This window comes from Xenopus tropicalis, chromosome 5, assembly GCF_000004195.4.
Source record: "Xenopus tropicalis strain Nigerian chromosome 5, UCB_Xtro_10.0, whole genome shotgun sequence".
NCBI lineage: Eukaryota > Metazoa > Chordata > Amphibia > Anura > Pipidae > Xenopus > Xenopus tropicalis.
The window spans coordinates 41,237,868-41,251,809 of record NC_030681.2 but is presented as its reverse complement, the minus strand read 5'-3'; the positions used below and the strand labels follow the sequence as shown (position 1 = coordinate 41,251,809).

At 38.9% G+C, this 13,942-nt stretch overlaps 1 protein-coding gene across 10 annotated transcripts in view; it reads right to left on the bottom strand.

Moving 5' to 3' along the window:
* The window catches only part of slc8a1 (solute carrier family 8 (sodium/calcium exchanger), member 1), a 273,885-nt gene that overhangs the window by 38,099 nt on the left and 221,844 nt on the right, over positions 1-13,942 (bottom strand). For 8 of the 10 annotated variants that reach the window (XM_012963817.3, XM_012963818.3, XM_012963815.3 and 5 more), the window contains one exon: positions 2,010-2,116. In XM_012963817.3, coding sequence (XP_012819271.1) covers positions 2,010-2,116 — 107 coding nt within the window. Of the gene's footprint in view, positions 1-1,555; positions 1,660-2,009; positions 2,117-13,942 lie in introns of all 10 variants that reach the window. The other 2 variants (XM_004914680.4, XM_004914685.4) reach the window with 1 other exon arrangement.

Below are 13,942 nucleotides of genomic sequence, written 5' to 3'. Positions count from 1 at the left end.
AAGCAACCTGTTGTTTTTTCCGATGCAGCCAAATGCCTTTTGGCACTATATTTACATAGTCATAATTGTTATATATTTTATTACAATGATTGCTTGTATCATATCCAGGGATTTACAAAATTATATTAACATTATACAGATTGCCTGAATTTCCTTTTTTTTCCAGGGGGGGGGTGGAGTTAAAACTAAAATGTAAGGAGCTGCCTTTATCATTATATTTGATACTACATTATTTGACATGTGTATCGGGCTTAATTATAGAGAATGATTACTTGGCTAGAGGAAGCTAATGTTGCCCAATATATAATTTTATATCTGATAAAACAGAGGGCAAATTAGTTGAACCAAATTCCTATGAGGACAAGTACCATAATGACAGCTGAGGTTGGATCCATTGTTTATGCCAAACTAATGAAACCCATTCAGTAGAACAGCCTTCTAAGTACATTGCCGTAGCTTGTACATCTGTTTTAAAAATACCTTTGAATTGATTTGGCCATAGTAAACTATATTTGCAACATACAACTCATTGAATATATTATAATGTCATGCATATTAGAATTTTACTTAAAAAAAAGAATATTTTTATTTTTTTTTCAAGTAGAAGTAAGTAGCTTGTGGATTTTATGGTTTGTTATTAACCAAGCACATGCATGTTAGTTAAGTTTTGTTTATGGTTATTTGGTTTTCATACAAATATTATTATATAGCAGGAATGTGTACCTGCTGGAGTCTCTGCTTCACTATAACTGGTTCTTACTCAAATGCAACAGATTGGAAATTGAAATGCTTTAATTCTTTTTGCTAAGCTGTTTTGTACTTCCTTTGCCATACATAACTGGCAGAGTAGTCAATGGTTGAATTTTATAAACAGAACTGTGTCAGAGCGTATATACAATACTGTCATTATTATATATATAGAGAGAAATGAGCACATAGGAGACATGATGCGCATTTAGCACATTACAAGTCCTTTTTGTTGAGGTGATGGTCCAGTATGCAGCTTAGTCTTATTTTTAAAACTTTTGGGGATGTTCCAAGGCCTAATAACCTAACAAAAGGGCAAGTTCACCATTCTTTATACTAAAAGAAGCAAATAGACTTGAAATACGCTATGAAATGGCATTTGCATTGTCTGCAAAACTCTAGGCTTCTTCACGCATGACTTTTATACTTGTGACATATCTTGGATTTATAGAAAGCCTCTCTAATTAATGTTAATACAGAGCTGAGAGACAATGCATGAAACTTGGCTTAAACCATCTAGCCAAACTTAGCAAAGGTGCTATAAAGATGAAGCCTGTAGGAGCAGATGTGTTTAGTAAAGAAATAACTACATATATATATATATTATAATACATATATATAAAATCAAGACTTGCTGAGCACTAGATGAGAGGATAAACAAAGAGCTGGCTAAAATTAGAAAGCTAGGCTTTGAAGAAATTGCAAATAGTTCAGAGGCTAAGCAAGAGGATAGAGCAAGTGTGAGAGTAGGGAGTTACAAACAGAACAGGAGATTTTCTTGTTGGTTTGTTTTATTATACTCTCACACCTTTCATTCCTCTTCGTATCCAGATTGGTTCTTGAAGCACAAGGAAGAAATTGGACTCTTTGTCATACTCCTCTCTGTCAAGAATTTTAAGGGTAATGCACTTCCTGTGGGGACACAAGACAAAGGGAAATGGATGGTTGGAGTCACACACACATGCTTTCAATTCAACCTAGCCTGATGGTTGTTATGAAGACAAGAGCAGAAAACGTGCACCCATCAACTCAAGTATGTCAAAGGGGATGTACGTACTCTAAACAAGACTAAACAATTTGGTACATTAAGGGGGTAAACCCTCTTCAGAGTAAAATTACAGATGCATTATTCCTAATCTATTTCCCTTTTACATACAAAAGATAGATGGGTCCACTTGAGTCAATGGTTTAAATAAGCCATTCAATTGTGACATGTCAGACATGGTAGTTATTAGAGCTGAGATTTGGATCAGATCCCCCACCTTTCTTCTCACTCATCTCCACCAGACGGGGTTCCCCAACCTCAAGGAAGAAGGTCTTGTTTTTCTCATATTCCTCATCATCAATTATTTTCACTGATATGATTTTGCTGCAAGAAGAGAAGGACAGATTGAAGAAAGGAAGCACAGGAGAAAGAAAAAGGGAAAAATGCAAAATAAAGTGTGCAGTTCAAGAGTGCAAGGGAAAGTGTTTAGCAAAAGCCAGAGGCAAGGCAGAAAATAAAGGGCGAAATGTAATTAGTGGCTTTAATGGGAAAAATGGCACAATGCAAATAAACATTGGTGCAAAAAGGTTTACTGTAATGCAGCAGCAAATAGGTACAGTGATAGTTGCAAACCTTTGCACATATCTTGTTGGCAGTGACTATTTTTCCCAAATAATGCCATTAACATTTCACCTTAATTGCTCGGTTGTAAAATACCAGTGAAAATATTTGGGGATTTAAATACAGGGGATTTAAAGGGACAGTAACACCAAAAAATGAAATTGTATAAAAGTAATTACTATATAATGTAATGCTGCCCTGTACTGATACAACTGGTGTGTTTTCCTTAAAAAGACTACTATAGTTTATATAATAAAGCTTCTGTGTAGCCACGGGGGCAGCCATTTACAGGAGAAAAGGCACAGGTTACTTAGCAGATAACAGATAAAACCCCATTATATTCTAAAAAGCTTATCTGTTATCTGCTATGTGCCTGTGCCTTTTCTCCTTTTTCCCAGCTTCAGTGGCTGCCCCTGTGTTGACATAGCAGCTCATTTATATAAACTATAGTAGCGTTTCTGTTGCAAACTTACCAGTTTTACCAGCGCAGGGCAACTGTACATTATATTTTAATTACTTTAAAACACTTTCATTTTTTGGTGTTACTGTTCCTTTAAAGTAATTTTGTTTTTTCTATCACAGCGAATTCTTAGCCTAGTAACCACCTAAGAATAAATATACAATTAATGAAATAAAAACATACCATATTTATATTTTTTACTTCAATGTAAGGCTAATTATTGGATTGAATCAGTTTCTATAGGCATGCAGTCAAAACGGTAGTTACTATTTCATTTCCATTCTGTTTTTCAAGGCAATACATACATTTTTAAACAGCTATATGGTATTAACAGTTTGATATTATTGAAAATCTAAATTTTTTTCAAATATTGTAAGGAAAGGCAACTCTCTCAGGCTTAAACCAAATGATAAACTGAGTGTTCAATTGAATAGCAAATACTTTAGTAAATGTTTGGCCTACCTATCTGGAATATTAATTTCAAAGTTATTTGGCTGCAATAGCCCCAAAACATTCATGGGTTTAAGTAATAATCCAAAATTGTCCTTATCCAAGAACCTAGTTGTTTCATTTCCTGTGGGTTGAGTCCTTTTAACCAATCAGATGTTTGTTTTCAAGCAGGTGACCAATAATGTTACCTGATGATTGGCTGCCAATGATAACTGGACCAAGTGCAAACCTTGCTCTACAAGATGCAGTTCTAGGTAACAACCGGGCAGCAAAGAAGCCATATGACATCCTGATGAAATCCTTCTCACAATATGGCTCATGGAGCAATTAACATTATTGTAAACTTGGCCAGTCTCCCCACCAACCAAGGATACATGGGAACATTTCTGAGTAGGATTGCTCACATAGATCCAGGTGCAATACATGTTTTCTACTTTTAATATAGCTCTTTCAGTTTCCATTAACCCTTGTTAGTATGTAAAGTATGACTATGTTTTCTTAGTACATGCGTTACCAATAGGAAGAAGAATTAAAATAAATAAGACAAGTCGATGCTCGTTATCACATGGGACAGAGGAAAGGGCTGAAATAGTAAGAAATCCAATAGGTCATTACCTACAATTGGCTAATTTAGTCTGTTTTGTACACTTTTTATTTATCCACTGCCATTTTATTCTTGGCAGCAGCTAATGAACCACAGTACAGCTGGTAAACTGGGGAAAAAATAAATTGAGCTGGCAGCATTCCTACAGATTACATAGAAAACCTGGTAATTTAGAGCATTAAAGAGGCTAATTATTTTGTTATTGCTTATTATGCATCAGACATCCTTTACGTCAAACACCCAATCTCTTCCTTACTGCAATGCTGGCTAATAATATGAAATGACAACAACAACATATTGTCTGGTGGAGCTGAGAGCCTGGCGAGGGCAATGAACTCCTGATCTGCTTATCCTAAACTAAACGCTCGCTGCCATCAAGCTACAAACGACTCCATGATTAACAAAACATTTCCCCATAACATTCTGTATGAGAATGTGCAATCACTCGATTGCTCCGCTTACAGATGGACTGCGCGGCAATTGCCATTATCACTCTCCAATCAAAAGATACTCGTTCTAACATAAGCACCCCAATTCAGGAAATTACCAGAGGAAAAACGTCTGCAGATTGTTTTCAAACTCCAACAAGGTCTTCAGAAAGCCTGTAATCTATTTCATGTCGCCCATGGTGAATCAAATCTAAAGTATGTCTGAACTCCAACATAATTCAGAATCCCTGCAGATTAAACTGCTTTGCCTTTACAGTCCATGGGGAGCTTTAAAAGGACCAACTAGCAAAACAGTGGCACTAGGGAAAAATGTAGTGGCACAAGGATTATTTCTTGTATCAGATCTTAAGATTGCATTGGGTCATCTAATAATCGAGACAAAAACGAATTGAGACGAAAACCAAGGTACTACTTTGGAAACTATGTATAATCCCTTGTGGAGCATCAGTGCAATGGGTGTAACTATACTGTATAGGAAGCAGACCTGGGGTAGCAGGGGAGGCCAAGGAGTGTAGAGCGCCCAATAAGGCCCTAATTAATGACCAATTTCAATATATCTTGGTAGAATTGTGGTATATTTATCATTATCATTTATCAATAACACCTGGGCTCTACTGCTTCTAACTGCTTTTTTCTGGAATCCCAGTGGGCCATTCCGACACTGAATTTGCTGTGGGTCCCAGTAACATCTAGTTATGCCACTGATAAGTGTAAATGTCAACCAGGGGTGTGCAGCGGCAGTACCATTTTTCTATGAAACAAGCTGAAAACCTTTCTTCAGGTAGCACTTTACTTGGTGTGACATAAAGCAGTCCCTAGCAGTAGCCAGAATTCTAGGTGCAAAGCTACCTTCATAATCAAGAGTGCTTTTAATGTGGTTGTGGAGGGGGTTGTGGAGTTAAAAATGGAAGAAGAGGAGTTAGTTGTCCCTTGAAAAGTCACTCTTCATTAAAAATCAGAATATGACTTCATTCACAATCTTTATAAAGTGAATGTAGAGAGTTAGGCCTACAGGACACAGGATATGGTGATTAAAGTGAAAACCACTGTATACACCATGCCTGTTACCACTTCCCATGCAGATATATGGAAAATGCACTCAGACAGACATGTGGTGACAGACAGACCCAACACTCTGGAAACACCAAAGGGAATATTTCTCAGTGGTGGTCCTCCTATTCACAGCTCCTCCTTCCTAAAGCAAAGTAGCTACAGTGCAAAAACTCATACCTACCAATTTCAGGATTTTAGTATAGCCAGAGGAATACAAGTTGTTACCGTGTTTTGCAACGTTCACATTTTTCACTTGAACTTAAAAATATATGTTATTGCAAATGTTTTTGAACAGGTTGGAAAAAGCAATCGTCCTCGCTCCTTGGTTGCAAGAATTTATGGAGCAGAGAAACGACAAGTCTTGAGAAGTAATAAGGAAAATTGCTTACCACACAGAAATGCAGAAATTCAATATCTGCAGAACAGTATTCAACTGCTTTGTGTGTATGTCATTAAACCACTCTATTTTCTAGTGCAATATCATCCCTCCTTTAATTAGCAACACTAAATATGCCAGTCTATGTATTCATTCTGATCTGTCTCCAAATAGGTGTTAAAAAGAGTGATTACCATACAACCCCTGACCTTGCTAAGCATTATGCTACAAATCAGCTCAGGGTATTGTTCCATTGAACTCATAATAGACTAGAAGCGCAGAACAGATTTTTTTTACATCTCAGTATGTTCAACATTCACTGTCTGCCATGATTTGTCCTTCATGCTTAAAATGAACTCATTTATATTCTGGGCAGCCATCAAGGCAGTGCACCTAAAGCCCAGCAAATGCGGAAATAAGCACCTTTATGCATATACCAACTGACTAGTATTATTTACTGCTGTGACTAAGTTCATGAATATAAATGGTTGACTAGGTAGGCAGCAAGCAACAGTTTATAAGAGGCCACTTAAATGACTATGAATGGATGTGTATGAAATTATAGAAGCAGATAAAAGAGCAGCCTCTGTTAAAGATATCAATGCATCGCTAGAAAACCATTAGTAACAAGATCAATGACATCTCTGGCAATATGCATTACATTGTTTACTGATTTCATCTTGTGGCCATGAAAAGCTATTCTTAGCCAAGATAATTAGTCAAAATATCTCAATCAATCCCGAACGACAGCAGCAGGCAGCCCATCACGCACTATATGACAAACTAAATGCAGATAACACATTTATATTTTTACACCATTGTATAAGATATTAATCACTTTTGTACTGGGCATGTACAACTTAAGATGAACACTGAGGTTCTGGATTTTCAACATACAGTCATTCTGTATCAACGTACAGAAGAGTCAGTAGCAATAGATTATAAGTAAACAAATGCCTCAACCATAAATTGAGTAAGACATTGCATCTTGAATGAATGGCTGAGATGTTCGACATTCACCCCTTCAGCAGTAGTTGTGCTCAGTGTCGGACTGGGCTGCCAGGATAACTACCGGTGGGCCCAGGGGTCAGTAAGCACTTCTGCTCCTAACAATTTGGCCTATTTCATGGTCATTCACTATTGCTGTATGAAAACAATGAGGCAAAATAGATGGAATAATAAGATGTAAAGAAGAAAGACTAGGAGAATAAAGCGGTTAAAAGGAGAGAGGAGTACGAATAATATGGAGAGTAGGCCTATGGTCCAAGGTTACACACCTAGCACACCCTCCACAGATAAGATATTTGTTGCGTGTATGGCAACTCGGCGAGGCGACCGTTATTGCAGAAGGCTGTGGATATCGGTCGACTTGCCGATCGGGCGGGTTAAAAGATTTTGTTAGGGCACCATTGAAGGCACCTGAGCACAATCTGCCTTCAGGGCTGAATCGGCAGAAGGAGGTAGAAATCCTATTGTTTCTACCTCCATATCTGACGATTCAACCCTCACAAAAGATTGAAAATCGCCACGTGTGGCCAGCTTTAAAGGCCCTTCTTTAACACCCAGTTACACTCGTGCTGTGCTCTCTAAATATCTAAGATAGAAAGGTTGATTTACAAGCACCATGGATAGTTCTACCAGAATATCTTCCAATGTTCTTATCCTTTGTGGGGTCCAGAGGACAGGTTTGAAACCCAGTGCCTTAAGGCATCTATATTTCATTTTAAGGCATGTCTACCTTGTGGTACTCTGCTCCTACTGAATGATATGTCATTTGTACAAGGAAAGCCATGACTCTGAAATATATGACATTTATATAAGGAAAGCCTCTATTCTAAATGATGACATTTATACAACGAAAGCCTCTAGTCTTATCTGCACGGCTGACATAAATTATGCAGCAGCCCGATTTGTCAGAACGAAACCTGCTTTTGTTCCGTAATCACCTAAGACAAACAAAAAGGGCAGAAAGTGCTTTTTTTTAAATGCAAATATAAATCCTTATGTACAGCAGATAAAACAGATTCAAGTTATTTAATACCTGAATATATATGTGATGAATAAAGGCTGTATAACCTGGCAATAAAAATAAGGATTTACTGTTGTGCCACTATTTTAGCTCAGACTTAACAAAACAAATTTACTTTCTCCATGTACAACAGGGATGTGAGACAGGAACCATCATATTGATGGAGGCTATGAGTCTTGCATACTGAGCCCATCTATGGTGACATCCATGTTGGACTTGCAAATGTGCATTTCTCCATTTGTTGCTAAACAACAAGTTACAACATCCCCCACACATATCACTGCTATCATCAATATCATCTCTGCAGTTTAGACCAATAGTATGTGGACAGCACAATCTATTTGACTGCCATATTCTGGCATTAAGCCTATGGCTGTTTTTCCTGCAGACGTACTGACTTGACATACTGATCAACTTCCGTGTAGGCTGTCACCTTATATACTCCTACCCTCCATCAGTCATGCCGGAGACGTTGCACTAGATCAGCAGAATAAGGGAATGGAATACATTAACTTACAACAAAAAGGTAGAGCAAAGGAGATAGATATGTGTGTATATATATATATATGAACATATAAGAATCAAACCAAGAGAAAAGCAGAGCCCCCCAGGCAAAGTGACATCAGTCATATTATTCTTAAAGAAACCCAGGTTATGCATGTACCATCAGTTCTTAAAGGAACATAAAATGTTTATTTAAGGTCAATAAAACCTCAGAATTCATGTCTTTGAGCACTTTAATACTCGTTCCCAGCTTTCCCGTGGTTCACAAAACAAATACAATTAAGTATGAGCTGTTTGCCTATGCAGATAAGCAGAAGTAAGCAATCAAAATATGGCTTTTTAAAAACAGAATGGGCTGACACCACCCAATAGAATCAAAGCACTTTTCAATGGTCTCTTCTGTAAATCATTAGCTCCGTATATATCTATGCTGGCAAAGGCTGTTCACACTACACTGACATTTCCAGACTTAAGTAAATAGACAATTTTCATTAATATCCTAGCCCTGAGGTGTAGAGAGGCATCATTGTGTAGTGCATGGTGTGCATTAGGCATTTTAATAATGCATTAGCGCTAAACGCACAACTCCAACTATTAACTGTATGCAGTCCAGAGCCAAAAAACTGCAGTAACTCATCAGGGCTCAACCAGGGCTTTTTAAACACTCATCAATAGTAGAAATGGGATATTTCCCTTCTGTATATAATTTATTAACTTGCTATGAACACCCTTATTCACAACACCAAATGGCTTGCACGCTCCTTTAGACCATGAGCACCACTGAGCAGGGCACTCTTCACCTCCTGTATCAATCAATCAATGTTTTTTTTTAGTTTGATGTATACACCGTTTTGTTGCTTCTGCTTTAAAAATACCGTATATACTCGAGTATAAGCCGATCCGAATATAAGCCGAGGTACCTAATTTTACCTTAGAAAACTGGATAAAACTTATTGACTTGAGTATAAGCCGACTCCCCCAGTTACATGGGAGTAGGAGAAACAATAGGTTAGCTGAAAGCAGTTCTAATGTGTAGCGCTGGCTCATTCTGAAAGCTCAGACCCAAGCACAATGCACTGAGATGGTGCCTACACACCTATATGTGAGAGAATGAACTACTACTCCCACATCCCCACACTAACAGCAGTCCAAGGGTGCTGGGAGTCACTAGCATTTATGTATAAAGCCTACCCCCCCCTTCAGTTTGTGTATTATTGCCTTTCCGTACAGGGGACTGAATGCTCAGGCTTGCTGTTCCCACTGTACAGAGCTACACAATGCCCCCGGCATGATTGCTAGGGCAGAGGGGTTCCTGGCACAAAAATACAGAGAGGAAGACACTGGGAATGCCATTAACTCACCTCACCTGTGACTGGGGGTTACAGTAATAGGAACGCTGGCGGCCTGGGGTAAATAAAGGGGAGCTTCCCCCGGGGGTGCATGGTAACGCTAGATTGCGGGGACTGACAGAGAACCAGGGTTACCATAGCGCATCAAACGCCCTCCCCCTACTCTGCTTAAACGAACATTCACACCACCGTTGCCTGTAGCAAATACTGGGCAGGGCCGCCATTTGGTAAGGGGGCAATAGCCTTCCCGGGCCCAGTGAGTTTTGGGCGTTATGGAGGGCCCGGCTGTGCTTCACTTACTTGGATTACCGGGCCCCTTGCTGTCAGCGAGCTACATACTACGGAGTGGAGGGCGGCAGCTAGGGTGCATGTTCCTTCCCGGTAGCGTCTAGGTCCCTCTGCCTCTCGCTGTAGTGCAGCGGTAGATTCAAGTGGAGGAAAACTACCAACTGATTCTGGAGTGCCTGCATGTTCCTAGCGTAGCGGTCCCTCTGCCTCTCGCTCTAGTGCAGCGGTCCCTCTGCCGCTGTATATTCAAGTGGAATATTCAAGCGTGCATGTCATCGATTTACCGTATATATTCTAGTATATGCGCGAGTATAAGCCGAGGCTTACTTTTTGAGCACATTATTAGTGCTGAAAAACTCGGCTTATACTCGAGTATATACGGTAGTGGTTAAAATAATACAGGTATGGAATTCTACCAGTAACACGTTATCAGGTAAACTCTGAATTATGGGAAGGCCATCTCCCATAATTTAATAAAATAATTCTCATTCTTAAAAATCATTTCCTTTTTCTCTGTAATAATAAAACAGTACCTGTACTTGACTAAGATATAATTAATCCTAATTGGAGGCAAAACAATTCTTTTGATTTTAACGTTCAAATGATTTGTTAGTAGACCTAAGGTATGGAGATCCAAATGATAGAAAGATCACTTATCCAGGAAAACACCAGGCATGAGCATTCTGGATAACAGGTCCCATACTTGTATGAAAGGACCTAGGACCCAATGTCTAGTGACCCATTTCCAGGCAAAAGTTACACAAGCTAAAGCAAATTGAGCAAATACAGCTGATCTTTGTTCCCCTAGGAATGGGATTCTGCTGTTTGGGAGATATCTAATGAAAGGACAATGATTGGCAATGACTTTTCTACGTGGTAAAATTTCCTTCACTATTTACCATCTCCTCTCCCTGTCCTCAGAATATTCACTGCATACTTTTCGTATATTTGGGTTAATATTCACTTTACTTTTCTGTAAATACTCAGTAGAATACATTTGCACCTTAATACTGATTATGTGGATGTTTGTTTGTATGAAGGACAGCAGCCATGCAGTATTATCTGACAAGTGCAAACTGTCTGAAAACCAAAGTTTATAATTGTAACGCTCTCCTTGAAAACGTGGTCGAGATAACTTACTGCTCACCTCAGGTCTGCTGCCATTCTCCTTAAATGTTGGGTGATATCGAAGCCCCCTTATTCTGTAGCCCTGGCAATGAAGCATTCACAATGCTTCACAAAGCTTTTTTGATGCAGAATCCTGTTTTATATTGTAGTTATTGTTATTAATTCTGCTGTATCCAGTCATATTTTATCTGTTGCCCACACAAAGCACAACCCAGCTTGCTGAGTTAAGTGGAGCATTACAATATACTGTATTCATAAAGTGTCCCATAAGGCCTACTAGAAAAACCACAAGTATCTACAAAAAGGAATATCTGCAGAGTAAGTGAACAATAGATAAATGGCTGTAGAGCAATTTCTTTTCTTGGTAGGCCTTTGGGGCTGGAATAGTGGCTTCTACTGTAAAATTATGAATTATGGGGACACTGCCAATGCCAAGCTGCAAGGGCTGCACTAATGTAAATGCAATGGGTTAGCAATTAATTATGGAAATGGTACAATGCTTACAAAGCAGTACTTTCTAAACTAAATCTCTCTCAGTTATGGGACCTTGGTTCACTTTGCAAGAAAAGTCAATACATGGTTATTACAGGATAGATACAGGTATGGGACCTGTTACCCAGGATTCTTGGGACCTGAGGTTTTGTGGTGTATTCTGTAATTTGGCTCTCCATACTCCAAGTCTCCAAGCAAACCCAATAGGATTGTTTTGCTACCAATAAGGATTAACTATAGCTTAGTTGAGTTTAAGTATAAGGTACTGCTTTCTGGATAACGGATCCTATCATTTTAAAAAGTGCCAAAGCTTAGAGACTGTTAAACAGGCAAGGCAATGGGTTTGCTCAGATTACAGTCAGGATGTTTCCTGGGAAGATCGGAAAAATACTGTTTATGTTGATCTACTATTTTTAGTACACTTAGGGCCAATACAGCCATACCTACCTACTGGAACAAAAATTTTCAAAATGTTTCAAAAATTAAAGAATGTGTCCATTTGAAACAACACAACTGGTCAGTGCATTCTGCTTTGAAGAGTGTAATAATGATATAATGCAGGAAGCCTGACTCATTTCATCATAACTATGAAACCACATGCAAATGTACAGTGTTTATATCTCCCAAGTCTCAGTGCAATGCCAAAGGTTCACTTCGACTTCATACAAATAATGGGATGTAAATGCCATCAGGCTGCCCTGGATGCTATTAGCCGCTCAGACAAAGACATACACATTTGCAGCTGTTGGACATGATGCTTGGTAATTCCATCTGGCAAGCCAACTCTTCCTGTAACTGTGCTGCACTCTGCCAGTCAGCATCACTTCTCCATTCAGTTTAACCTATTCCTACATGGATTTGGCAGTGCTTGCCAGATTCACATCTGTAGGTGCAAATGAGACTTCTTGAATAATAATGGCTTGTGGGTTGATGCGTTGAAGCAGGTCGCAGACATTACCATGTTGGTCCGGGACAGATACATACAAGTAAAGTTACTGAACTGTATGTACTTTACCCCATATACTCCTTAAACTTTATTCTTAGGCTTCTGACCAATGTTTAAAATGTAACCAAGAGGTATACTCTTACACGCATGTATTCTGGAACTGCCCCCATCCAACATTTCTGGGGCAAGATGGTAATATATCTCTGATGCTCTAGACCAGTGATTCCCAAGGAGTGGCTCACAAGCAACATGTTGCTCCCTACCACCTCTGATGTTGCTCCCGGTGGCCTCGATGCAGGTGCCCATTTTTACATTTCTGGTTTGGAAACAAGTTTTGGAAGAACAGAGGCAGTTTTACTCCAAACAGAGCCTAGTGTGGCTAACAAGTAAAAAAAAGTTGGGGATCTCTGCTCTAGACTTTCCACATATGAAATTACCTCTGGTATGGCTGATGGTAATTGCGTAAAATTTGTGACTCCAACTTGGTTCCAAGCTTTGCTACCTTCAGCTCATTTACTTCTCTTCCACTGCAGTTCTGCATCAGTGGAAAACCACTGTCCCTCAAACCCTAGCATTCTTAAAAAATCTTGTGATATATATATATATGACCAGGGCCTGTCCAACAAAATTTTAAGCAATATGGGCCTATATCTGAAGCCTAAACTGACCCTAAAGCATAATGCAGTTGGATCCACCTCTACATGGCTCCACTTGCTCCACCCTGTTTCCTCTTTCCTCTCTTTCTTGGCTTTCTCTAAACTTTGTCTGTTTGTGAAAATTAAAATTACCAAAAGAAAAACTATACAATGCTCCCCATATTTAGATGCCTCTGAGCTTACCAATCCCAGGCAAAACAAGGTGGCACTGGATTCCAATTGTAAGCAATAAAATCATACTGGAGTCCTCTGTGGGAAGACCATGGAGATACTTTACAAGGAGAAGTGCCTGGAGTGTCTTTTTCAAGAGCAAAGCTAAGCCTCCTTTCAGATAAGTACAATGGGGCACATTTATCAAACCGTAAAATTTGTGCTCACCGCAGCAAAATTTCACCCCTCCATACATTTTTATGAAACTTTAAGAGGCATATTTATAAATCGGTAAAAGTTAGAGCTCACCATTTGATAAATATGCCTCTCAAAATCCATAGAAATGAATAGAGAATGTGGGGAGGAAGGATTTTACTGTAGTGAGCCCTAAATTCACACTTTAATAAATGTGTCCCGGTGTGTAAGAGCTTTGATCATGACATGTAGTGAGGGCATATGAGAGTGAAATTCAAATTAGCAGCCCCATTAACTAACTTATTCTTAGAGAAAAGCATTTTATTAAACTACAAAAGCATTTGGTTGCTCCTTTTTCAGGGGAAAACTGCAGACGTATGAAGTTTAGCTATTGTATGAAATCAGTAAGAGATCCTACCCTCCGTACATGCCTTCTCTATGGGGATTCTTAGGATAAACC